At 41.8% G+C, this 27,392-nt stretch overlaps 1 protein-coding gene across 2 annotated transcripts; it reads right to left on the bottom strand.

The window, feature by feature from the left end:
• Window positions 1–361: 361 nt before the first annotated feature.
• LOC109873315 (uncharacterized) lies at window positions 362–10,150 on the bottom strand. 2 transcript variants are annotated; one of them, XM_020464968.2, is made up of 3 exons: window positions 9,546–10,150; window positions 6,008–6,112; window positions 362–4,778 (listed from the first exon to the last, which is right to left on the bottom strand). In XM_020464968.2, the coding sequence occupies exons 2-3, from the start codon at window positions 6,099–6,101 to the stop codon at window positions 1,087–1,089; spliced, it is 3,786 nt and encodes a 1,261-aa protein (XP_020320557.2). In that variant the 5' UTR covers window positions 6,102–6,112; window positions 9,546–10,150; the 3' UTR covers window positions 362–1,086. The 2 variants fall into 2 exon arrangements, 1 of the variants encoding a protein (XP_020320557.2); XR_004206059.1 differs by lacking the exons at window positions 362–4,778; window positions 6,008–6,112 and adding an exon at window positions 8,846–9,244.
• Between the last annotated feature and the right edge of the window lie 17,242 nt (window positions 10,151–27,392).

The following is a 27,392-nucleotide window of genomic DNA, read 5'->3' as shown; positions in this document are numbered from 1 at the left end:
TGGTTTTAAGTATCAAGTTAAGACTATATCAGTTAGACACATTTGATTTTGTAATCCAATACAGTTTGGATGTGTGTGCCCATGAAAACTATATTCACACCGTAACATAAGGAAACACTAAATGTTAAGTAAGCCTAGTTATAGTGCATTTCCAAAATCACCATACAAAGAACTGTCCGAGCAACATCCAGGAGTCTTACCGGGATCAAGTTCAATGTCTCATTTAACTGATAAATGCTTAATATATGATAGAACAACAAACACGGCCATGAATGCAAGGTAAGAAATGTAGTGTTTTATGTCACGATTTTGGCCAAATTTGTCAAGACACAAACCATGAAAAAGGGTTAAACAGAGTTGGTTAAATGAACTTGTGAATTTTATTGAATGTTTCTTATATCAATTACTTATCATCAACAGCTGTATCTGTGAGTTGTCCACCGCAGGAAATCCTCACTGGTACTCTAGTTTATAGAAAGACCCTTAGGCGATGTCAGAGGTGTTACTGTGTTGTAGCTGTAAAATCAACAAGCATTTCCCGTCGTTATACTGATCTCATTAGTAACCGGTTGACAAGGTTGAACATAGGAATGTGTGTTGTAATACACAGTACACCTCCATTAGGATGATATCAATCCTTATTCTTTTATTTAATGATGTTCAATGTGTCATTATTTCTATATAGTCTACACTTTCTCCTTCTGAACTTCTAGCACCGGTAGGATGGGTGTGGCTTTGTGACAATGACCACAAGAACAGCCACTTAGAGAGTTGATGCAGTTACACCTCTCACATTGCCCTAACAAAGACAATGATTTTCTATAGAGTTCTGATTTAATCTAGGACCTAATTTTTGTTCAGTTACCTTGGGGTGAACAAATTAACATAAGGCTTTACACAAGGCTAAGAGTTTTAATGCAAAGCCAATGAACCACACATCTCAGTTGGCTCTAATCAGTAAACACAAACGTTCCCAACATTGGGAAGCTTAATGTTCAAATGGAGACAACATTTTTTATTTCCAGATAATGTTAGCAGGACAACATTCCATGACTGACTTATGTTGGAACCCCCCTGCCATCCATCCTATTTTTCCTTCAGGAATTTTCGCTCATTTGGGAGTACATCTTCTCCTTTTTTAATCTTATCCAGAATCGTAAATTCTCCCTTCATTTTCTTCAACTCTACGATCCGATCCTCGAAGCCTGGTTTGCGTTCCTCCTCCTCTGTGCGAATGATTATCTCAATATACTCCACAGTGGAGAGAGAGCTTGGCTTCAGGGCAACATCATTAAGTCTCTTCAGACAGTCAGAAGACTTCTTGATCAAATTCTTCAGCGCGTCCTGGATCCCCTGAAACTCATCCTCAAGCTTATCCAGCATCTCCTTGGTTTCCATAGACTTGTCCCACGCCTTCATGAAGTTGTCTTTCATGCCTTGAACAGTCTTTTTCTCAGTCTTTGTTTCATATGTCAACAAGACTTTTTCCCTGTCGTGGTCAGTGGAAGTGCATTTTCCTGGACATATGGTACAGTTGCCATCATCATCCATCACAGCACAACTTTTGATGTCATCCTCATTTGGGAGGAAGCAGCAGGTGTGACATGTGAAATTGCATATCTTGCAGTTTGTCGCAAAGTCCTGGGATAATTTGCTTCTCTTCACCTGCAGCACATTTATCTCAGTCTCAAAATGTTTGTTCTGTTTCATGTTCTCATCCTCGTTCTCCAGACACTGTTTGAAGCTTTTGATCTCACTTAGCTTTGACAGACCTGCTGTGATCTGAGGGGTCAGGCGTGTCATGGTCTTCTCCAGAAGCTCACGTTCTTCCAGAACTTTCATTGTCAGGGTCACATCTTTACTCTCAATGCTTTCCAGTGCTTGGAAAAATTTCTTCATCTCCTTGAAAGTTGACCTCCATTGCTCTGGACACTGGGCCTTATGATCATCATCAGAATCATCCTCTTCAGAGCTGCTCTCCGCCTCCTTTAAGAACAGAAATGAACTGTTGAACTTGAAATGGGTTGGTAGCCCCTTCTTGTCTTTCTTACAGGGCAGATTTGCAGCATTGATGGCCTCTAGCACCGGTATGTGCTTCCCATCAACAAATGTCACAAGCATCAGGATGTTTTCAGCAACATCCTTTCCAAAGATGGACAGGATGGAATCAAAGATGTATCTCTGGGAAGGACTGAGACGAACAAGTGGTGCCTGCACTACAAAGCAGACTGCATCAATGTGATCAATCCCTAAAGGGTTACACAAGAAATCCTTCAACATCTGGATGAGCAATTTATCATGAGCCATTCCTCTGGTGTCTCCGAACCCTGGTGTGTCAATGACAGTCAGAGAATACGGAATCTGAAAGCCTGGCTGGTTGTAGAGCTCGTATGATGTCACAACCACAGTCTGGCTCTCAGCCTGGGACCTGTTGGTCACCTCATGGATGAGCTTAAAGCGGTAACAATCTTCCCACTTTACCCCGAGGATGTAGTTTATCATGGCATTGACCAGAGTTGTTTTTCCTGCACCTGTGGCCCCCAGAAGCAATATCACCTTGTTATTCCCTTGCTCAACTTTCCTCCCAAATGTGTACTGGTCAAAGCTGTCACTTACACCAAACTTCGGTTCCAGATTCAGCCAGTGGATTGAGGGTTTGCCCTTTTCCACCTTCTGGGATTTTGTGAGGAATTCCTGACTTTTTGCTCCTGTTGATTTGCTTGTCTTCGGATGGGCATCAGAGACCCTAAGGGTAGTCAGCACAGTCTCAGGACTAGGTAGACTATTCCCTGCTTTGCCACAGTTAGCAGAGACTCTGATGCTGTATGCAGTGTCAGCCTCTAGTCCTTCCAGTGTACTCTCTCTAGTGGTGGTTTTGATGGTGTGCCACATCTGATTGTCTATAGCCTTTACACTCTTTCTGTATTCTACCACATAACCAATGACTTCAACATCATCTCCCGCCTTGGTAGGAATGTCCCAGTTCACTCTGATACTTCCCGATTCTATCCTCTTCTCTGCGGGTGGTCCAGGGGGGCTACATGGGCGGGTCCTGACATATTCTGTCCAGTCACTGGAGAGGCTCACACCAGGTCTACACACTGCCTTGCAGCTAAAGCGGTACTTTTTGTAAGGGTCCAAACGACTGATGGTGACCTGTGTAGTAGCATCAGATTTGACCTCGGTCCACTCAGAGTCAGCCTGCTCAGCCTGGTACAAAACCTGGTACGATTCCACAGAGGTAACACCAAGGTTGGGAGGGTTGACTTGCAAGTGTACACAGTCATGCTCCAGACTCTTGATGGTGGGAACACCTGGCTTTGATGGCAGCTCAAACTGTGGATTCAAAAGTGTCCCTCTTTCATAGACATGGATGGAGGATGCGGCGAGGAATTTGTTTGGAATTGATGCAATACAGAATGCAAGATTTTCTCTGTCTTTGTTAGACTCTTTGAAGTCTAGGAACAGATTTATGGTTTGCCTGGTTAGGGTCGTTACCTCCCCCGAGCGAAACCACTTTTCTGCCGCAGTCTTCCCGGCTGCGTTGGGGTTGTAAGGTGTCAGTGAAAAATCACTCTTAGATTCTTCCAGCAAGTAGTTCTCCAGGACTACCAGATACTCTTCTTTCTCCTTCAAAAAGGATAATGCAAAACACACTACATAATCATTAGCTTTATCAAGCACTAATCCATCCAATTCACTGCTTGAGTACACAACTTGTACCTCTTTCATTATGTCAAGGTAAGAGCTGACAACATTCATCTCTCTCTCTCTGTCGTCCAGGTACGTGATCATGAGGTCATTCTGGAATGGAGAACGTTCTTTGCTGTTGAGCATTTTGATCAGCTCTTCCTCCTCCATTCCTCCTCCTCTTATTTTGGGAAGAACCTTAGAGAGACCTTTCTGGAACACCAGCTTGTACTCTGAGCACAAGTCCCTGAACTTGTTGAGCTTGGCTTTGAGTTCAGGGAACTTGATAGCCATGTCTTCCTTCATCATGTCCTGGCATTGTACATCAGTATTGTCCAGTCCGTCTAAGAGTCGCTGTGCGCGACGCACCTGGCTAACACTGATCTGCCTGACTAGCTGGGCAGCTGCAGAGTCCAGGTTCTTGAGAGGATAGAGCCAGACAGTCATGGGCACAGCATGTTCTCCGTTCTCCCCTAGCAGACGTGGCAGGCCAGCATACACCTTGATGGCATCTTCAAATGTGACAGGGTTGTTTTCTAGTGCAAAATCACCATGGAAGGTGCAGTTGAATTTATTGGCCTCTCTCTTCTCTTTTTCACTCATCTCCAAATTTCCCTGCCCTTCTATTGATATGAGAGGGATCTTTTTTATTGTAGCCTGCAGGTTTCCCTGAATGTCCTGGTGGTTTTCTCCTGAGGAAACCTCTTGGTCAAAAACGAAGAAGGCCTGGGCTCCGTAGTGCAGGGCAGTCACCACATGGGTTGAAGAGCCCTCTTGGAAGACATTACAGTGTTTCACATTTCCTGCCCCCAGGTGGTCCATGGTCAACTGCTCAAAGCGAGTGGTGGTACGGTACTGCAGAGAAACCCTAGACTGACGCTTTGAGGTCTTTTTGTCATGGAGGAATTCAGCAGAACCCTTCACACTGACTAAGCCACCAAGAAAACTGGCCTCAAGAGATGCAGACACATTTAAAGCTTCTGACTTGGCTTCACTTGAGTCTGAAGCAATGATTTTGAAGTCGGTGTTCGGTTGTGGACAGACGTTGATGTGTTTCTGAAGCATCTCAGAATCCCAGAGAGTGATACCTGCAGTTTAAAGAGAATGATCAAAGAACATTTATTGTGAAAATGATACTCCATCGTGTACATGTGTAAATATTTCTATATGTAAACATAGTTTCATTCAAATAACTAATTAAAGGTAAATATTGAACTCAAAGTAAATATTCTAGGTGTCAACCTGTAGTTAGAAAACCTACACCTCCTACCCTCAGAAGTAAAGAATGCTCTGTATCACCATGTGAACCAGTCTGGAAAGGGGTTCTATCTGGAGCTTCTTTCAGGTCCAATAGAACCTTTGCTCCAAATAAAAGGTGCTATTTGGAATCAGAAAGAGTTCTATCTAGAATGTTCCCCTACAGGGACAAATGGTGCCACATAAAATCATTAAAAAAGTGCCATCTTTGCCATTGACAGCATTACTACTATAGGAACACTTCAAAAACAACCTGCAAACAATCAGTCTTTTGTCCCAAGTGCGTCCTCTAGCTTTTCTTACTCTGTGGTAACCATAGAGATGTATCAGAAAGCTCATCTCTCTCTGCAATGGCTGATTCTGTGACAGTATCATAGAGGACTTAAGTGCCTGTTTTATGGACAGCTCCATTCAGGACTTTCACCATTTTGAAGTAGTCAACTGGGAGATACTTCCTTTGGGTTAAGGAAGGATTACATAATTCAATCTGGGTCCTCAAGATGGATCGGACAGAATATAAATCCCTGCCACCTGGTGATGTTAGCATAGCGCTAACTTATGCCATGCTATCTGATGGGACCAGCTACAATTTAGCATTCTGTCACGTGCAAGTAAATCAACTATTTTAATTAGCTGAGATGCATTTTGAGCTGGAGAAACTGTTTCAATTTAAATGGCTGCTTCTGTTCACAATTATGGCCCCAATGTCTTCAACTTCTATGAATGTATTATCAGTTAGTAAATTAACTGTGAAGGTGTATACCACCAGTTACTGTGTGGAATGTGTATAGTCTGAACAAGTATAAAGCCAAGGTTGGTGATTTACTGACATCTGCAGTTATGGAATGTCTGTTCAGAAGTGCAATTCATTGGCTGACCACTCCTGCTGATTCTTCCTAAAATCCATAGAAACTACTTTAAAATGGTGAAAGCCCTCAATGGTGTTCCCTGTGCTGGAACAGTGTGCCCTCATTCCAACTCAATGGTGGAAACACTGTCAATGAATTTAAGATGATGCATATTGATTACCTCCAAACCAAAGAGGAATAGTTTCCTGTACCTGGGATGAGGACATCTCTACGACAGTCATACAGCATCCCCAGCTGGAAGGGTCGGCCCAGAACGGCTAACTCGATAGTCTCCGAGTCAGACATGACTCAGTGTTCTGAAAACATATCAGAACTGGGGTTACTTCAGTAGCCCCGGTATTAGAACCTTTCAACAGATCATTTGGCCGTCAAACATAAAATCGTTGTTTTTTTGCTCATTGCCCAGGCAATTTTCTGTGTAAAATATCACCGAAACAGTATGTTGTGCAAACATTTGCAATGAGATTTAACAGTTGACTTAAGTAATGCACCAATTGCACCATCCTCGGAACAGATAGTTATTTGCCCTTTTAACGCAGAGGCTGCAGACCTCACGTACTTGGAACAGGAGGTTACATTTTCATCAAGGCTTTATATAGTGGAGCGAGAAGGGTGTGTTTGAAAAGTTTTATAACCCATGTCTCTTCACAGGGGCAGGCCACTGATTGAGCAGAGCCCTAACCTTATGAAAACCCAAAACTCTCATTTGGAAGCTAAAATTACATTTAATCTCTTCACCAATAATTTTATATTCAAACATTTAAATTGAACAACAATTCCATGTGAACCCGATAACTACAATGTGCAGACTTTCCACTGTAGAGTTTATGTCATCCTGTCATTGATGAGAATGTCTCAGATGACAACCAAACTGACATCATATTCATTAAGTACCACCGCATATGTTCAATTGGTCGGATTACCAGAATATAGTTAATTTCTCCCCACCTTCTGATGTTCCCAGAATCTCTATGTTAACCAAGGGGTTTTCTAATGTCACATTAGTAGGGTAGAGAGAGGAAAAAGGGGGAAAGAGGTATTTATGACTGTCTTAAACCTACCCCCAGGCCAAACTCATGACACACCTTAGACAAAGTAGCTAAATTAATAAATAGATAAAAATGTCATTTGAAATTTCACCAATTTAATAATGGGCAGTTCTTTAAAAAATAGTTACATAGCCTATATGGAAGTAACAGACATGAGCCAAGCATGTTTACCTGTTTCTATACTTGAATTATATATGTGAAGACCCGATTCATTTTGTCAGTTCTACTACAACAATGCTCATTTTAAAAAGTATTAAATATGTTCAAGTTCAGGTTCATCCCATAGGGGGCGCTGTGTCACTGTCTACAGAAATTAAACACATTAAATACACTCGCCGAAAATAAACACTTTCCCTAATATCAACATCCTTAGTTTGCCCATTCACTAAATATACTGTTAAATAACAGACTCACAGCCAATACCTTTAGGATACTGAAACTTAACACTAGCTTATTAGCATTAGCCTACCCTTATGCTGATGGAGACTAGTTAGCTACCAACAACCCTGCAACTAACTCTGCTGCTGCACTGACCTTCTGGCTGTTCTACCCTCTCCACCTCATTCACTACTCAACCTGATCGCTTTTTGACTCTCTTTCAGAAGAAATTCTGAACAGCCACATTTTCTGTGCTATGTTGAGACATTTTACTGAGTGATGGGATTAACTAACCGGTGATGTAGGGGTGGGGACAAGGGATGGGAGCGGTCCACTGTTGTTAAATCTCTACCAATCACAGCAGACAGTCACATCAGGGGCTTCTTGCTACTACCTAGCAGATATTGTGATTGTTTATTTTAGTCATTAAAATTTGCATAGCACAACTGATGTGTGGTTATGGAAACTCATACCAGACTGGAATGTAAAAAATACCATCAAAATGGTTGAGGCTGGACCACTAACATTCAGGGCTGAAGCCCCGGAAGCACAGACCTAATGACGCCACTGGCTAACATACTGGGTATGGATACATGTTTATAGAAAACATGCCTTGCATTGAATGCCAGACTATAAGAGAGTTGAATGGAAATACTGATTGGAAATAAATCCTGAATAAACTGTTTGAAAAAGCATTTGGCGACAGCAGCCAGGTAAACATAACCAAAGATTACTAACAGGGTTATTAAACCACTAAGTCATTTGTGTGAACTATCCCTTTAAGCACATCATTTGGGGAAAATAAAACAGGCAGTGCAATTGTGGATATTACAAGTTTACAATGATTTTGTGCTTTGTCCAATAATTCGTTTTGTGTATAAATTAAACGTTTTATGCCTGTCTCTTAATATTTGCATACATTTTTCTGATCTCCTTTTTACATTTGCTTTTTTCCGCTTCACTCATCCTTTCATCTTTCTCTCGCTGTCTATTGGGGTCCATTCATTTCAGTATTTTCTTCTCCAGTCGCTGCCTACGTTTTTCTTCCATCTTTAGTTCTGTTTCCATTCTCACGTTCTTAGCAAGGAGCTGCCCGTCATCCTCTTCAGTCCTCTTTTCCTTCTCCGCTTTCTGTTTATCAGTTCTGGCTTGATCGCGGTCTCTCTCTGCCTTATCCACTCGTTATTTAAATAATTGTATTCCTCCACCCATTCTCTTGTTGATCTTGTAGGTCTGACTTGCTTGGAGATTAGATATGAAAATACCCCAAAACAGACAGTGAATGCTACAGTAATATTGTACCGTTTCCTGAAATAAATGTGTGCCTGCTTCACAATGTGTTTTTGACAAATGTGTGTTCTTGGGCTCAGTAGAAGCTATTGAGGCATTAGTGATCAAAAACACATCTCAACTCTGACCCATCAGCATAACTTAACAGGATGGTCAAACAAGGCTAACTTTTTCATGTTACTTTAATAACTTAATACAATATAACTGCCACCAGCCTCAGTTTCTAATCTAGAAACCCTGAATAAAAATGTGTAAATAATTTGTTCATAATTGACTTGCCTAGTTAGTGTCAATGAAATAGAAAATGTTGGTTTGTGAAAATCTATTTTCTCATCTGTCTGTTCAAGTGAAATGGTGCTGGGTGTGTAAAGTAGTAGTCATGCTGTCTTCCTCTGAATTTCTTTCCATGTCGGTGAAGGTGTAAATACCACATGATAGAGTTCAAGTGCTTTAGAAGTCCCAATAATTATTCAGTACATCAAGCTACTTAGGCGTCAGTAAATTACCGAATAAAGCTTACTACATCATTTTATGTTTAATTATTTTTACTGCATCAGGGATAGTGTACAGATTTTCCGGCTTTACAGCCTTCTTCAGTGTGTAGATACACGTTTATTTTAATTCAAAACATTTGTAAAGTAACAGCAGCGGGTGCTTCTAGTCAGCGTTGCTGCTCATCTGCCCTTCTGGGATGTGGCTTTTCTGGTCTACCTGTATACAAATATAGAATTATAGGTTTTGCGGAGCGGAGCGGGCACCTCACATAGCCCACCACAAAGGACGTCAGTCAAAGCCATGCATACTGTACATGTGTTAGGCCAACTCTAACTAACTCAAAATGCAAAGTCTGAAATGAACAGCGTTCTTGTATTACAGGGAGGACTGGCTTTGCGTCGGGATCGAACAAGTTCATCCACCACGTAGAGGTGACTCACAACAATTTACTCCAAAGAGAAGCCATGTGGCTATATAAAGATTTTGCTAAGCAACAATTTAAGGGTTAGTAGCCTACCTTAAGTCAACGAAGCTTGCCGATGGCTGTCAACCAGACAGAAATCACAAGTAGATGTTCAGAGTAGACGCCAAATACAGAATGTATGGGATGTTTCTCTACCCAGATGTAGCCTGGCGTCTGACACCCTGCTTTATAGACCAAATCACAGAGTTTCTAAACCCAGAGGCGCAGCATAGCTCGATTTCCAGGAACGGTTGTGAAACAGACTAAACAGAACATGCCGGGGTTTGGAGCTTGAGAAGTCAATGAGAGAAGTGAAAATATCTACCTCAGTTGTTAATTTTCTCGAAACCAAAAGGCAAAACCTAGATTCGAGCTAGTTTCTTAAGTAGTTGAACATGTTATTTCGCCAACCTCGTGAAAGTGATAAACTGACACGTTTTAATTTTCGTCAAAAACACGTTTATATCGAAAGACTGCCGTTGATTTGAATGCCTGTACATGCGCAATTCGGCGCAAGATGACCAGAAGACCCGATGACTTGCTTCTACGCCTGAGTTTTGCTAACCGGGGATTTGAATTGGAGAATCATTTTTAGCTTCATAGTGTACTGTCTTTGACCAAATCTCTCTTTCTTGTAAGACATGTGACCAACCCACCCCGACACTCTTCTTGGAAATCACATGACTGAATGTATGCATCTGGCTGCATTCCGAATTCAAAGGATGCATTCCAAACACGTAAAAAAACACCCTCTCCCCTCAAATTAAGTGGACACATCAAATCTATTTGTCACATACACGTGTTTAGCATTTGCTATTGCGGGTGTAGAGAAATGGGTTGTTTTTACACGGTCAGCCATAGTAGTACAGCGCCCATGGAGCAAATGGGGGTTAAGTGCCTTGCTCAAGGGCACATCGACTGATTTTCACCTTGTCGGCTCGGGTAATCAAACCAGAAACTGTTCGGTTACTGGCCCAATGGTCTTACCGCTAGGCTACCTGCCGCCCTGATGACATATCATGACATATGATGAGTTGACACTTGCAGGGCAATGGGCGAGGGAAGAAGGAATACATTTTAAATGGACCCCGCCCTTGTGTTCGTCCCACGGTTGTGTTTTCAGTCATCATGGAACCACCGGTAGCTGTTGTCTGTGATTTATATGCGACACAGTGAATTTTGATTTCATTTCATATCTTGGCTGAAGAAAACACTTCTGCAGACATAGAATGCTAGACATCGGAGGATATCAGGTAAATCGAAAACTACAATGTATAACAGTGATGCCAGGTCAAGTTGTATCCTCTAGCGAACGTTTCCAAAAGCTAACCAAACAAAAACATTACTTTTACGATATGCCCTTGTGCTGTCATGTGCATTAGTAGCACAATTTCTAACTTATTTACATTCATTTTTACTTATGTTGACCTCTCCATATTGATGTTGGTTTTCCGCTTTGGCAGACTTTTCTTAGGGGATGTATAATCATCACAAATTTAATTATGGGGCATTTCAGGCCACGGAGTGAACAGAATTGTACGCTCGCAAACTCGATCACAAACGAGGGTTGAGGGGCTAAATTTGCCAACTTCCCTTGTTTGACTAATTGTTTGGACCGACAGCAAAGATGGCTACAGGGATTCCCCCAAGGACATAAGGTGAGGGTAAGTGGAGGAGGGTGTGTCTTTTATGTGTTTCCCCTCAGCCCCAAACCCTCAGCTCTTGAATGACACATCGATGGCTCTGAAAGAACTTAATTTGACTCTGTGTAAACCGGAAACCACATATCCCGAGGCCGCATTCATTGTAGCTGGGGATTTTAACAAGGCTAATCTAAAAACAAGACTCCCTAAATTCCATCAGCATATCGATTGTGCAACCAGGGCTGGTGAAACCCTCGATCATTGCTATTCTAAGTTCCGCGACGCATATAAGGCCCTGCCCCGCTCTCCTTTCAGAAAAGCTGACCACGACTCCATTTTGTTGATCCCTGCCTACAGACAGAAACTAAAACAAGAAGCTCACGCGCTGAGGTCTGTTCAACGCTGGTCTGACCAATCTGATTCCACACTCCAAGACTGCTTCCATCACGTGGACTGGGATATGTTTCGTATTGCGTCAGACAACAACATTGACGAATACGCTGATTCGGTGAGCGAGTTCATTAGAACGTGCTTTGAAGATGTCGTTCCCATAGCAACGATTAAAACATTCCCAAACAAGAAACCGTGGATTGATGGCAGCATTCTTGTGAAACTGAAAGCCCGAACCACTGCTTTTAATCAGGGCAAGGTGACCGGAAACATGACCGAATACAAACAGTGTAACTATTCCCTCCGCAAGGCAATCAAACAAGCTAAGCGTCAGTATAGAGACAAAGTAGAATCTCAATTCAACGGCTCAGACACAAGAGGTCTGTGGCAGGGTCTACAGTCAATCATGGATTACAAAAAGAAAACCAGCCCCGTCACAGACCAGGATGTCTTGCTCCCAGGCAGATTAAATAACTTTTTTGCCCGCTTTGAGGACAATACAGTGCCACTGACACGGCCTGCAACTAAAACATGCGGACTCTCCTTCACTGCAGCCGAAGTGAGGAAAACATTTAAACGTGTCAACCCTCGCAAGGCTGCAGGCCCAGACGGCATCCCCAGACGCGCCCTCAGAGCATGCGCAGACCAGTTGGCTGGTGTGTTTACGGACATATTCAATCAATCCCTATCCCAGTCTGTTGTTCCCACATGCTTCAAGAGGGCCACCATTGTTCCTGTTCCCAAGAAAGCTAAGGTAACTGAGCTAAACGACTACCGCCCCGTAGCACTCACTTCCGTCATCATGAAGTGCTTTGAGAGACTAGTCAAGGACCATATCACCTCCACCCTACCTGACACCCTAGACCCACTCCAATTTGCTTACCGCCCAAATAGGTCCACAGACGATGCAATCTCAACCACACTGCACACTGCCCTAACCCATCTGGACAAGAGGAATACCTATGTGAGAATGCTGTTCATCGACTACAGCTCGGCATCTAACACCATAGTGCCCTCCAAGCTTGTCATCAAGCTCGAGACCCTGGGTCTCGACCACGCCCTGTGCAACTGGGTACTGGACTTCCTGACGGGCCGCCCCCAGGTGGTGAGGGTAGGCAACAACATTTCCACCCCGCTGATCCTCAACACTGGAGCCCCACAAGGGTGCGTTCTGAGCTCTCTCCTGTACTCCCTGTTCACCCACGACTGCGTGGCCACGCACGCCTCCAACTCAATCATCAAGTTTGCGGACGACACAACAGTGGTAGGCTTGATTACCAACAACGACTAGACGGCCTACAGGGAGGAGGTGAGGGCCCTCAGAGTGTGGTGTCAGGAAAATAACCTCACACTCAACGTCAACAAAACTAAGGAGATGATCGTGGACTTCAGGAAACAGCAGAGGGAACACCCCCCTATCCACATCGATGGAACAGTAGTGGAGAGGGTAGTAAGTTTTAAGTTCCTCGGCGTATACATCACTGACAAACTGAATTGGTCCACCAACACAGACAGCATCGTGAAGAAGGCGCAACAGCGCCTCTTCAACCTCAGGAGGCTGAAACAATTCAGCTTGTCACCAAAAGCACTTACAAACTTCTACAGATGCACAGAGCATCGAGCATCCTGTCGGGCTGTATCACCGCCTGGTACGGCAACTGCTCCGCCCACAACCGTAAGGAGCTCCAGAGGGTAGTGAGGTCTGCACAACGCATCACCGGGGGCAAACTACCTGCCCTCCAGGACCCCTACACCACCCGATGTCACAGGAAGGCCATAAAGATCATTAAGGACAACAACCACCCGAGCCACTGCCTGTTCACCCCGCTATCATCCAGAAGGCGAGGTCAGTACAGGTGCATCAAAGCTGGGACCGAGAGACTGAAAAACAGCTTCTATCTCAAGGCCATCAGACTGTTAAACAGCCACCACTAACATTGTGTGGCTGCTGCCAACACACTGACTCAACTCCAGCCACTTTAATAATGGGAATTGATGGGAAATGATGTAAAATATATCACTAGGCACTTTAAACAATGCTACTTAATATAATGTTTACATACCCTACATTATTCATCTCATATGTCTACGTATATACTGTACTCTATATCATCTACTGCATCTTTATGTACTACATGTATCACTAGCCACTTTAACTATGCCACTTAATATAATGTTTACATACCATACCATACATTATTCATCTCATATGTATATACTGTACTCTATATCATCTACTGCATCTTTATGTAATACATGTATCACTAGCCACTTTAACTATGCCACTTTTTTTACATACTCATCTCATATGTATATACTGCACTCAATACCATCTACTGTATCTTGCCTATGCCGCTCTGTACCATCACTCATTCATATATCTTTATGTACATATTCTTTATTCCCTTACACTTGTGTCTATAAGGTAGTAGTTTTGGAATTGTTAGCTAGATTACTTGTTGGTTATTACTGCATTGTCGGAACTAGAAGCACAAGCATTTCGCTACGCTCGCATTAACATCTGCTAACCATGTGTATGTGACAAATAAAATTTGATTTGACCGTGTAAAAACAACCCATTTCTCTACACCCGCAATAGCATATGCTAAACACGTGTATGTGACAAATAGATTTGATGTGTCCACTTAATTTGAGGGGAGAGGGTGTTTTTTACATGTTTGGAATGCATCCTTTGAATTCACGTGTATGTGACAAATAGATTTGATGTGTCCCCTTAATTTGAGGGGAGAGGGTGTTTTTTTACGTGTTTGGAATGCATCCTTTGAATTCGGACTGCAGCCAGATGCATACATTTAGTCATGTGATTTCCAAGAAGAGTGTCGGGGTGGGTTGGTCACATGTATTACAAGAAAGAGAGATTTGGTCAAAGACAGTACAGTATGAAGATGAGCTAAAAATGATTCTCCAATTCAAATCCCCGATTACACTTGTTGACGATGTCATGGCGACGTTGGCAAGCAAAACTCATGCGTAGAAGCAAGTCATCGGGTCTAATGGTCATCTTGCGCCGAACTGCGCATGTGCAGGCACTCTTCTGTTTAGTCTGTTTCACAACCATTCCTGGAAATCTTGCGATGCTGCGCCTCTGGGTTTAGAAACTCTGTGATTTGGTCTATAAAACAGGTTGTCAGACACCAGTCTACATCTGGGTAGAGAAACATGCTATACATTCTGAAGTATGTGCTGTACTTGGCTTCTATTTTGAACATCTACTGGTGATTTCTGTCTGGTTGACATCCATCGGCAAACTTCGATGACTTAAGGTAGGCTACTGTCCCTTATTTCAACGATAGACCGAAATTGTTGCTTAGCAAAACCTTTACTGTCCTATCATTAAAGCTACAATCCGCATTTGGTGAAACTGGCACGTCCGTTTGGGATATTTCAACAAAGAAGACGTTACTTCAAAGGAAGAACACCTTTCTTCCATCTGACACAATTGCATCAAATATTCGCACTGGTGGTCGCTCCTCTCTTCCGTTTCATCACTGAAACAATATCAGAGGCGCTGGCGCTGTTTCACCAAATGTAGATTCTAACTTTAATTGATCTTTGAGAAAAAACATTGTCCGTTCCTCCACTTATTGTGGTCCACAGCTGAGGGATGGGTCTAGGGAAATGTAATCCCTCTCAAATTCTAAAGTGCTCTAGATGCCAGGACTGACAGTCCATGATATCTGCATTATAGTTTTAACCATCTTTTGAATCTATACATTGCATTACTACATTTACAAAAAAAATTACCTTTACAAACAATGGAGTAAAAATACGTGTCTTATTCCCATTAGAACCCAAAATAAACAATCGTACTAAAGCTCATGACGTATTCATAAGTTATATTCTTCACATTGCTGCGTATACTGTGTCATTAATTTAAATGTGTATATATGAACCAAACCCCGACTCTATAGCTGTAATAATGTGGATGCTTTATTGAACAAAAGAGAACCATTTGGCTCTCCCAGAGGCTTGGCTGGTGCGTAAAACCCGCTGGTGTAATGCGTTCGCACTCTAGTTGTCGCATAAAGCTTCATTATTCGGTGTTTTTAATCATTTTCACTGCATCAGGGATAGCATAGCGCACACAGATGTATCATAACACATGAGATGGCCCACCACAAAGGACATCAGGCAAAGCCATTCATAAATATGTGGGGCCAACTCATAAACGATAAGGTCTGATATGGACAGTGTTCTTGTTTAACAGTCTAAATGTGGCTTATGGGAAGGAGGTGAAGTCTACTTCTTCGTTTAAACCGTGTGGAGATACAACATTTAGTTTCTACAGCCACATGGCTTCTCTTTTTGAGTCATTTGTTTTCAGTCACCTCTAAATCTATCTATTAATTAATTGCGTTGCGTCGGAATCGAACAAGTTCATCGACACCGACGCAACGCAATTAATTAATAGATAGATTTTGTTTTATAAACTGTCTCACATCTGGCGAGGTGGTATCTCGACTTCTAATCGTGGATTTATGTTCTCCAAGATGTTCAAGGCGCGGGACACCTACTCATTCCAGGCTTTTTAGTTTTTTTAAACTATTTTCTATATTGTAGAATAATAGTGACGACATCAACACTATGAAATAACACATATGGAATCATGTAGTAACCAAAAGTGTTAAACAAATCAAAATATATTTGATTCTTCAAAGTAGTTACAGTTTGTTCTGTTTTTGTTGAGGTGTATTAACAGGCTTCTGACAATCCTCTGTAGCATTGCAATAAATAGATTTGTCCGATCTCTTCTGACACAGAAAAATCCACACATTTTTATTCAGGATTCGTCACTTGCGCTATGCACCTTTTTAATGACTAAAATAAACAATCCAATATACTGTGCTTGGCAGTAGCAGGAACTGCAAGAAGCCCCTGGTGTGACTCAGTGTCTGCTGTGATTGGCTGAGATTTCACAACCCAGTGGACCGCTCCCGTCCCTTGACCCCACCCCTAGAGCACCGGTTAGATGTCAATGTCATCACTCAGTAAAACACCTCAACATAACGCAGCAAATATGAATATTCAGAATTTCTTCTGAAAGAGAGGCAAAAAGCGATCAGGTTGAGTAGTGAATGAGGTGGAGAGGCTAGAACAGCCAGAAAGTCAGTGCAGCAGCAGAGTTAGCTGCAGGGTTGTTGGTAGCTAACTAGTCTCCATCAGCATTTGGGTAGGCTAATGCTAATAAGTGAGTGTATAGTATCCTAAAGGTATTGTAATCAGACAGCAAAACATTTCTCAAATCACAGTTATATACCTCCTACTTAAGACACTCCCTCTCTCCAATCCTTAGTGTATGGTGTAACAGCAAAAACCTTATTACTCCCTTCAAGTGACCTGTCTTCACCTCCTGACCTCAACCCCTCCTTCATCTAATCCACAGATGTCCATCTGTCTTTTCTGTACCAACATGGTGCTTTGCTCCCTCCCCCAACACATTCCACAGCGATCTGTCCTTCTACAGAGACATACAACTCTTTCATTTCCTATCTCAATTATCAAAGTTTAGCCGATTCCAACAGGATGTTTGGAAAGGTGCTTATTTCCGGCGAGTGTATTTGATGCGTTTTGTTTCTGTAGATTGTCACATAAAGCTTACTCATTATTCAATGTTTTTAATTATTTTCACTGCATCAGGGATAGCGTACACAGATATTTCGGTTTTACAGCCTACTTCATTGTGTAGGTACAATTTTATTTGAATTCAAAACAGATTTATGGCACCTCTCTCCAGCCTTGAATCTGCAAGGCTGAGACATTTTGAGATCTGCCCTGGTGCCACAGGGTCATAAATTACTCTGCGAATGAGCAAGGGTCAAGAACTGTCTGGGAGAACTCTGGGATGTGTCACAACTTCCGCCGAAGGTGGTTCCTCTCCTTGTTCAGGCGGTGCTCGGCGGTCGCCGGTCTACTAGCCATCGCCGATCCATTTTTCATTTTCCGTTTGTTTTGTCTTTGGTTTCATTCACACCTGGTTTTCATTTTCTTTAATTTCTGTGTGTATATTTACCTCTGTTTTCCGCTTAGGTTTGTATGGGATTGTTTTCATGTTGCTCATTGAGGTTTTCCTCAGTTCATTCACGTGTGTACAGAGTTGTTGTATAATTAAGGAGCGTTGTTTTTTCTCCTTCCGTGACTATTTGTTCCGATGTCTTGGGCGTTTTGTGGTATTGTACCTGACCCATTGGCCTATTAAAGACGCTACTTTGAACATCTCTGCTCTCCTGCGCGTGACTACCTTCACTAACCTCAAGTACAGTTTCACAACAGGATGACTCTAGAAGCTCGCCCATGGCAACGCAATAAAACACCATTATAAAGGCCACTTTGGAGAATGCTGTGGTAGCATGTGCATGCAAAAGACTGCTTACAACAATTAAACCTCTTCTGCAAAAGTACTTTTGTAACCAATGTAATAATAACACTTACGGCAGTACGGAATAATACTACATACGATAAACAATATGCAAAGAAGCATTGGTAACTCTAACGTTAAAGAATAGTAGCAGCAATACAGTAGAACACAGAGGAAGAATATGATAGACAATGTTAGCAATTTATGTTATTCTTCAATAACACAGGCCCCAAAGCAAATCAGGGGGAGAAAATAGATTTATTTGAGAAGGACAAATCATATATGCTGAAATGTAGGTGTTCAATCTCTCCTGTCTTCAGTTTTTCTCCACAGAACAAAGGAACAGAATACCATTTATAACCCCCCACCCTAGCCTGGAGTTGACCAATCAGAAGTCCTTGCAGTACAACTGGACCAATGGCCAAATAACAAGTATCCTGCTCCCGACTCAATGTACAGACCAATGAAAACATTGCACACGTAGCTCTGAGTCCAGAACTGACATTCCACAGATTCTAAACAGCTGTTGAACTGAAAAACCAACTCCTATTGATCGTTACTTCTTGTCCTCTCATCCTCTGCGTTGTGTATTCATCTTCAAAATATTCTTATACCAATCAAACTCTCTCCTTGAGCGTTTCTTCTGGAGAGGATACCCTCTCTTCTGGAGAGGATACCTTCTCTTCTGGAGAGGATACCCTTCTCTTCTGGAGAGGATACCTTCTCTTCTGGAGAGGATACCTTCTCTTCTGGAGAGGATACCCTTCTCTTCTGGAGAGGATACCCTTCTCTTCTGGAGAGGATACCTTCTCTTCTGGAGAGGATACCTTCTCTTCTGGAGAGGATACCCTTCTCTTCTGGAGAGGATACCCTTCTCTTCTGGAGAGGATACCCTTCTCTTCTGGAGAGGATACCCTTCTCTTCTGGAGAGGATACCCTTCTCTTCTGGAGAGGATACCCTTCTCTTCTGGAGAGGATACCCTTCTCTTCTGGAGAGGATACCCTTCTTTTCTGGAGAGGATACCCTTCTCTTCTGGAGAGGATACCCTTCTCTTCTGGAGAGGATACCCTTCTCTTCTGGAGAGGATACCTTCTCTTCTGGAGAGGATACCCTTCTCTTCTGGAGAGGATACCCTTCTCTTCTGGAGAGGATACCCTTCTCTTCTGGAGAGGATACCCTTCTCTTCTGGAGAGGATACCCTTCTCTTCTGGAGAGGATACCCTTCTCTTCTGGAGAGGATACCCTTCTCTTCTGGAGAGGATACCCTTCTCTTCTGGAGAGGATACCCTCTCTTCTGGAGAGGATACCCTTCTCTTCTGGAGAGGATGCCCTTCTCTTCTGGAGAGGATACCCTTCTCTTCTGGAGAGGATACCCTTCTCTTCTGGAGAGGATACCCTTCTCTTCTGGAGAGGATACCCTCTCTTCTGGAGAGGATACCTTCTCTTCTGGAGAGGATACCCTCTCTTCTGGAGAGGATACCTTCTCTTCTGGAGAGGATACCCTCTCTTCTGGAGAGGATACCTTCTCTTCTGGAGAGGATACCTTCTCTTCTGGAGAGGATACCCTCTCTTCTGGAGAGGATACCCTTCTCTTCTGGAGAGGATACCCTTCTCTTCTGGAGAGGATACCTGGCTTGATGAAGCTCCACAAAACATTAAAACCTTGAACAGAAGACAGTTACTTAACTCCACACGGTTTAAACAAATAATTAGATTTCACCTTACTATACGCCACATTTTAGACTGTTATACAAGAACACTGTCCATATCCAACTTTGCATACAGAGTATGAGTTGGCCCCACATATTTATGAATGGCTTTGCCTGATGTCCTTGGTGGTAGGCGATCTCATGAATTGATATGATGTATTTAGGTGAGCGGACAACTGGGTCGGTTGATTTGTGAGTTGCCCTTCGTGCCCGCCCCCATGCCCTATAATTCTGTATTTCTTTGTGACTAACTTGTATACAGGTAGACCAGAAAAGCCACATCCCGAATTGGCAGATGAGCGGCAACCCTGAATAGAAGCACCTGCTGCTCAATGCTGTTTTGAATTCAAATAAAATTGTACCTAAACACTGAAGGCTGGCTGTAAAGAAACACAGAGGATGGTGGCAGTTATATTGTCTTAAGGTATTTAAAAAACATTAAAGTTAGCCTTGTTTGACCATCCTGTTTAGTCATGCTGGTGGATCACAAATACTTAATAGCTTCTTCGGGAAACAGTACCACATATACAGCATAAAAATGTACTGTTTCCGGGAGCAAAAGCATTCACTGTCTGTTTTTTGGTTATTTTCATATCTCATCTCTAAGAAAGTCAGAGACCTACAAGATCAACAAGAGAATGGGTGTAGATTGGTCAAAAGATCGAGCGGATCAGGCAGAGAGAGACCGCGATCAAGCCAAAACTGATAAACAGAACATGGAAAAGGAAAAACAGAACATGGAGAAGGAAAAGAAAAAGACAGAAGAGGATTACAGGCAGCTCTTTGCTGAGAAAGTGAGAATGGAAACAGAACAAAAGATGGAAGAAAAACGAAGACAGGAGCTTGAGAAGGAAAGACTACAATTAATAGAACACAATAGACAGCGAGAGAAAGATGAAAAGACAAGAATTCAGCTGGAAAAAGAGATTGTAAAAGGAGATCAGAAAACTGTATGAAATGTATCCACATATGAGACAAAGGCATAAACGGTTAAATGATCCACATAATGAATTATTGGACAAAGCACACAATCATTGTAAACCTTTAATATCCACAATTGCGCTGCCTCTTTTATTTTCCCCAAATTATGTTGTTAAAGGGATAGTTCACACAAATGACACAGTGGTTTAATAACCCTGTTAGCCGTTTTTGTTTACCTGGCTGCCACCAAATGCTTTTCAAACCAATGCCTGTCAATATCTGAGAATCCTCTGTAGCTTTGCAATAAATAGATTATATTGATGCCTTGTTGTCCGATCTCTTCTCTGACACGTCAAACCTGACACAGAAATTTTTTTATTCAGGATTTATTACATTCAGTATTTACATTCAACTCCCTTATAGGCTGGCTTTCAATGCAAGGCATGTTTTCTATAAAATGTACATGTATCCATACCCAGAATGTTAGCCAGTGGGGTCATTAGGTGTGACCTTCCGGGGCTTCAGCCCTGGATATTAGTCCCCAACCCTTTTGATTTTATTTTTTACATTCCAGTCTGGTATGAGTTTCCATAACCACACATCAGTTGTGCTATGCACATTTTAATGACTAAAATAAACTATCCAATATACTTTGCTAGGCAGTAGCAGGAACTGCAAGAAGCCCCTGATGTGACTCAGTGTCTGCTGTGATTGGTCGAGATATAACAACACAGTGGACCGCTCCCGTCCCTTGACCCCACCCCTACAGCACCAGTTAGATGTCAATCCCATCACTCAGTAAAACACCTCAACATAACACAACAAATATGGATATTCAGATTTTTTCCCGAAAGGCAAAAAAAAGTGATCAGGTTGAGTAGTGAATGAGGTGGAGAGGGTAGAACAGCCAGAAGGTCAGTGCAGCAGCAGAGTTAGCTGCAGGGTTGGTGGTAGCTAACTAGTCTCCATCAGCATAAGGGTAGGCTAATGCTAATAAGCTAGTGTTAAGTTTCAGTATCCTAAAGGTATTGGGTGTGAGTCTGAGTTATTTAACAGTATATTTAGTGAATGGGAAAGCTAAGGTTGTTGATAGAAGTCATGATATTAGGAAAAGTAGTTATTTCCAGCAAGTGTATTTGATGGGTTTCGTTTCTGTAGCTAGCTAGCTAGATCCTGTAGCTAGCTGAGACCGAAAAGATGATTAACTGGTTCTGACTGAAGCACATATCTTCTGACAGTGACACAGTGCCCCCCTGTGGACGGAAGCTGAACCTTACTACAACATATTTAATCCTTTTCAAAATGAGCATTGTTGAGATGGTAGAACTGATTAAATTAATCATAGGTCTTATAACCTATATCATTATACAGACAAACATGCTTGGCTCATGTTTGTTATTTCCATATAGGCTATGTAACTATTTCTAAAGATCCGGCCATTATTAAATTGGTGAAATGATTTAATTGTGCTTTCATTTTTACCTCTTTATTCATTTAGCTACTTACTTTTTCTATTGTTGTTGCATTGCAGAGAGGTGAACCTGCAAGAGGGGGGAAAAGATGGCCAGCTTTGTGGTTATATTGTACAGGGAACAAAACATTAAATACATAGGCCTTTAAATGGTGTCTTCAAATGTTATGTAATGGTAGAACTGACGAGGTCTGTTAACTCATTCCATTCCAAAAGTCCAAGTTCAACAATTTAAAGGCAATGCTACCAAATACTAATTGGGTGTATGTAAACTTCTGACACACTAGGAATGTGATTAAAGAAATTAAAGCTGAAATATATAATTTTTAAATATTAAAACACTGTAGAGAGGAGAGTAGAAAAGAGACAGCAACAGACGACACAGAAAGTGATGGAGGTAGTATGTGTGCTCAGCCCTCTGCCTATTACCTACAGCTGCTGTATGTGTTCTAATTACTACACTGCTTGGATACTGTGGGATCCTTTAATCAGTTTGGCTCATTGGGCAAGTTGGTCTGTTTTGAAGTTGTTCAGGGGTTTTTGGCAATACACTGTAGATCAAAAATGTAATCATATCAAATTGTATTTATCATATGCACTGAATTACAACCTTACCGTGAAATGCTTACTTATGAGCCCTTAACCAACAATGCAGAGTTTTAAAAAAGTAAGACATTTGCTAAATATTTTTTTTTTCCAGACTAGAGACCCACAATAGCTACTGTAATTCAGTACTGGCAGTGTCTGCTGTGGCAGGTGGGAAGGTGCAAGTTAACTAAAATATCTATTTTTTCAGTTTGGTGCATTACTTAAGTCAACTCTTAAGGTGGATAGTTTTAATTAAGACTGCATTATGTCCACCAGAAACCCATCAACATATACAGTGTCTTTATGTTTTGTTTCTGCAGTTCAAGGGTTTTTTCCAAAGAAATAAGAGCACCAACCGTCAGGGCTCCAGAGTCCTCTTCCTATTCAGAAAGAGCAACAAGACTGGTGGACAAAGATGTGAGTGACTCAAATGTTTGCATAACATACTGTATCAGTGATATTTTACACACACTGCATTGCCTGGGCAATGAGCAAAAAAACAATGATTTTATGTTGAGGGCCAAATGATCTGTTGAAAATTTTCTAATACCGGGGCTGCTGAAGTAACCCCAGTTCTGATATGTTTTCAGAACACTGAGTCATGTCTGACTCGGAGACCATCGAGCTAGCCGTTCTGGGCCGACCCTTCCAGCTGGGGATGCTGTATGACTATCGTAGAGATGTCCTCATCCCAGGTACAGGAAACTATTCCTCTTTGGTTTGGAGCTACTACTAGTGGAAATCATTTTAGCTAAAAGTAAGCTATAGAGATTTGAAACAATTTGCTACCTTGTCTAAGAGACAAACTATCAGGAAGCCGGTGTGGAGAATGTCAAGCCTCCGAGGGCAGGCCATTCATTCCCCGAGAACGACGAGACCCGTTTGCTAGAAACTGAAGAGTCCGAGCCATGCACTTCCACTGATGATTACAGCTATCTGGCTGGACAAGAACACGTGGTCGCACCAGGCCTAGCCACACCTCCAAACAATGCTGGAGAAGACCCGACTATCTTGAACCTGGACTCCCGGTTCCCGATGATAGCGGTGGTGCAGACAAAAAACATAGAAGATCCCGGTAAGTGGCCAACATATATGAATGGATCTTTACGGGATATGTTAGTTAGTGCAGGAGGAAAAGGAGGAACATTTCCCAAGAGATGAGGGTCAACGAACGTTTTTGGTGGCCCACTACAATAGGAGGATGGCTAATGGGGGGAAGAGAGTGGAGAGACCAAGGCTCATCTATTCCAAGCAAATCGATCCAGGCTTCTGTTTTTGCGGCAAACTTTTTTCACACGAGTACAATCTGCGCTAGTCAGGAATGGAACCAGGGACTGGAAGAATTGTGCCACCTCAGCTTGCATGAAAAGTCACATGACCACCTTTCCAGAGGTGGAAGGAGCTGGAGATCAGGCTGGTGTCCAAGCAAATACAGATGATTTGATTTCAGGACCATGGACACCTACTGAGAGAAGCGCTGTAGGCAGAGACAAAATAAATAAATGCTAAAACTGATGTTGGACAATCAAAATCGATATATAAATAAACTAAATTCGTTGAAATAAGCTTTTATGACCCTCCTATTGTAGAAACGAGACAAATGTGGGAGCAAAACTCATGACTATGATTACGTTTTGCTTTATTAACAGCATCCAGGCTGTCCACTTTGAGGAGCTGAGACAGAATGGCTATATAAGGAATGGAACATATAGGACCAGGGCCCCGCTACCATTATAACCTATACAGCTGTCAGATGTGGGCGTTATTAACAAGCAAGAACTGAGATGGAAAGATAATAATGGAGAAAGGTAAAAGCTATTTTCATATAGAGGGAGTGGAACGAGGCCTGCCATGCATTTATGAAAGCACTTGTTTCTAAAGCTCAAATGATCTTACTCTCTTTTTTTTTTTATAGTTCTACAGTAATGTTAAAATGTGTAATATCTTATATAAAACTGTTATTTTTTTATTGTAATTGGCACGACCACCTAGTTGTTACATGTGTGATAACAGATGGCATATTATTATTCAGAAACTCGGTTTCCTACTGTAGGTAGTTGGTTGCATAGTGATAGCAACATTGTAACTCTCCCATGCAGGGGTTAAAGGAACATTCCCTTATGCCTGGTAAAGGACTTCACCAAACGTTTTTATGGGCATAATCAAAGAATTACATGTATAATTGGAGCCTATATGTTTGCGTTTACTGAGTAGAGCCAACTGAGATATCTGATGCTTTGTATTAAAACTCTTAGCCTTGTGTAAAGCCTTATGTTAATTTGTCCACCCCAAGGTAACTGAACAAAAATGATGGTCTAGATTAAATCAGAACTCTATAGAAAATCATTGTCTTTGTTCAAGCAATGTCAGAGATGTAACTGCATCAACTCTCTGAGTGGCTTTTCTTGTGGTCATTGTCACAAAGCCACACCCATCCTACCGGTGCTAGAAGTTTAGAAGGAGAATGTGTAGACTATATAGAAATAATGACACATTGAAAATGATTAAATTAAAGAATAAGAATTGATCTCATCCTAATGGAGGTCTACTGTGTATCACAACACACATTCCTATGTTTATACTTGTCAACAGATGCATGAGATTTCTGCTAATGTGACTCAGTGCATCGAATGTCCACGATAGGTATAACGCCGGGAAACACAGTAACACCTCTGACATCTCCTAAGGGTCTTTCTATGAACTAGAGTACCAGTGATGATTTCCTGCAGTGGACAACTCTCAGATACAGCTGTTGATAACTAGTAATTGATATAAGGAAAATTCAATACAATTCCCGAGTTAATTTAACCAGCTCTGTTTAACCCTTTCTCATGGTTGGTGTCTTGACAAATTTGTTCAATATCATGTCACATAAAACACTACATTTATTGCATTCATGGCAGTGTTTGTTGTTCATATATCAAGCATTTATCAGTTAAATGAGACATTGAACCCGGTAAGAATCCTGGATGTTGCTCGGACAGTTCTTTGTATGGTGATTTTGGAAATGCACTGTAACTAGGCTTACTTAACATTTAGTGTTTCCTTATGTTACGGTGTGAATATAGTTTTCAAATTGCAGAGCGCCAAATTCAAAATACAGAAATACTAATAAACATTCATAAAATATATAAGTGTTATACATCGGTTTAAAGATGAACTTCTTGTTAATCCAGCCGCTGTGTCAGATTTCAAAAAGGATTTACAGCGAAAGCATACCATGCCAATATCTGAGGACAGTGCCCAGCACACAAAAGCATTAAAAACATTTTACAACCAAGTAAAGGAATTACAAAAGTCAGAAATAGCGATAAATTTAATCACTTACCTTTGATGATCTTCATATGTTTGCAGTCACAAGAGTCCGTGTTACACAAAAAATGATATTTTTGTTCGATAAAGTTCCTCTTATTGTCCCAAAAACTCAGTTTTGTTGGCGCGTTTTGTTCAGTAATCCACTGGCTCAAAGGCGGTCACGACATGCAGACGAAAACATGCTAATAGTACCTGTAAAGTTCGTCGAAACATGTCAAACGATGTTCATAATTAATCTTCAGGATTTATATTGTCTAAATAATTGATCATATTTCAACAGGATAATAGCGTCTTCAATAGAAATGAAAAACAACGAACAAGCAATCGGTCACGCGCTCAAAACAGATCTGGTTCATTTAGAGTCAACTGAATACAAGCCTGAAACAATGTCTAAAGACTGTTGACATCTAGTGGAAGCCATGGGAACTGCAATTTGGGTCCTATCCAAATATAAACTGTATAGCCGTTCAATAGAAAAGTACCCACATCAAAAATATCCGACTTCCTGGGTGGATTTTCCTCAGGTTTTCGCCTGCCATATCAGTTCTGTTATACCCACAGACATTATTTTAACAGTTTTTGAAACTTTAGAGTGTCTTCTATCCAATACTGGGCCTGAGTAACAGGCAGTTTACTTTGGGCACATTTGTTATCCAAACTTCTAAATACTGCCCCCTACCCAAGAGAGATTATTATTATTATGGTGTGAGTATAATTTTCATGGGCACACAAATTTTCACACATCAAATGTATTTTCTGAATGACAATCAAGTGACAAACAGCCGTTGTGATACAGCACTCGATGCAACAGCCAAAGTGTGGGGAAAATATTGTTTGCGAGCAATGTCCACAATGTTTTGTTGTCTCCTTCGTTAACCCGATGAAGACCATTGTGCCGTGGTCCATATTAGATAAATCATCTGTGTGCTTGATTTACAGCAGGGTCACGTTAGAATGAAAAGAGAACGAGTCAAGGTAATGAGTTAAAGTTGTATTGGACACAGAGTCGATTGTGTGCAATTGTGTAGCAATTGGTTTTGGGTTAGGGTAGCCTAGTGGTTAGAGCGTTGGACTAGTAACTGAAAGGTTGCGAGTTCGAATCCCAGAGCTGACAAGGTACAAATCTATCGTTCTGCCCCTGAACAAGGTAGTTAACCCACTGTTCCTAGGCCGTCATTGAAAATAAGAATTTGTTCAGGCCAAAGAGTTCAATATTGGTTTCCTACGGACCAGAGAATCTTGTTTCTCATGGTCTGAGAGTCTTTAGGTGCCTTTTGGCAAACTCCAAGTTGGCTATCAATTGTCTTTTACTGAGGAGTGGTTTCCGGCTGCCCCTTTAACCATAAAGGCCTGATTGGTGGAGTGCTGCAGAGATGGGAGAATCTTCCAGACGGACAACCATCTCTACAGAGGAACTCCAGTGCGCTGTCAGAGTGACCATCTGGTTCTTGGTAACCTCTCTGACCAATGCCCTTCTCCCCTGATTG

The sequence above is a fragment of the Oncorhynchus kisutch genome, linkage group LG28 (genome assembly GCF_002021735.2).
Source record: "Oncorhynchus kisutch isolate 150728-3 linkage group LG28, Okis_V2, whole genome shotgun sequence".
In the NCBI taxonomy this organism is placed as follows: Eukaryota; Metazoa; Chordata; class Actinopteri; order Salmoniformes; family Salmonidae; genus Oncorhynchus; species Oncorhynchus kisutch.
Note: the sequence above shows the minus strand (reverse complement) of the source record. Positions and strands in the feature narration are given on the sequence as shown.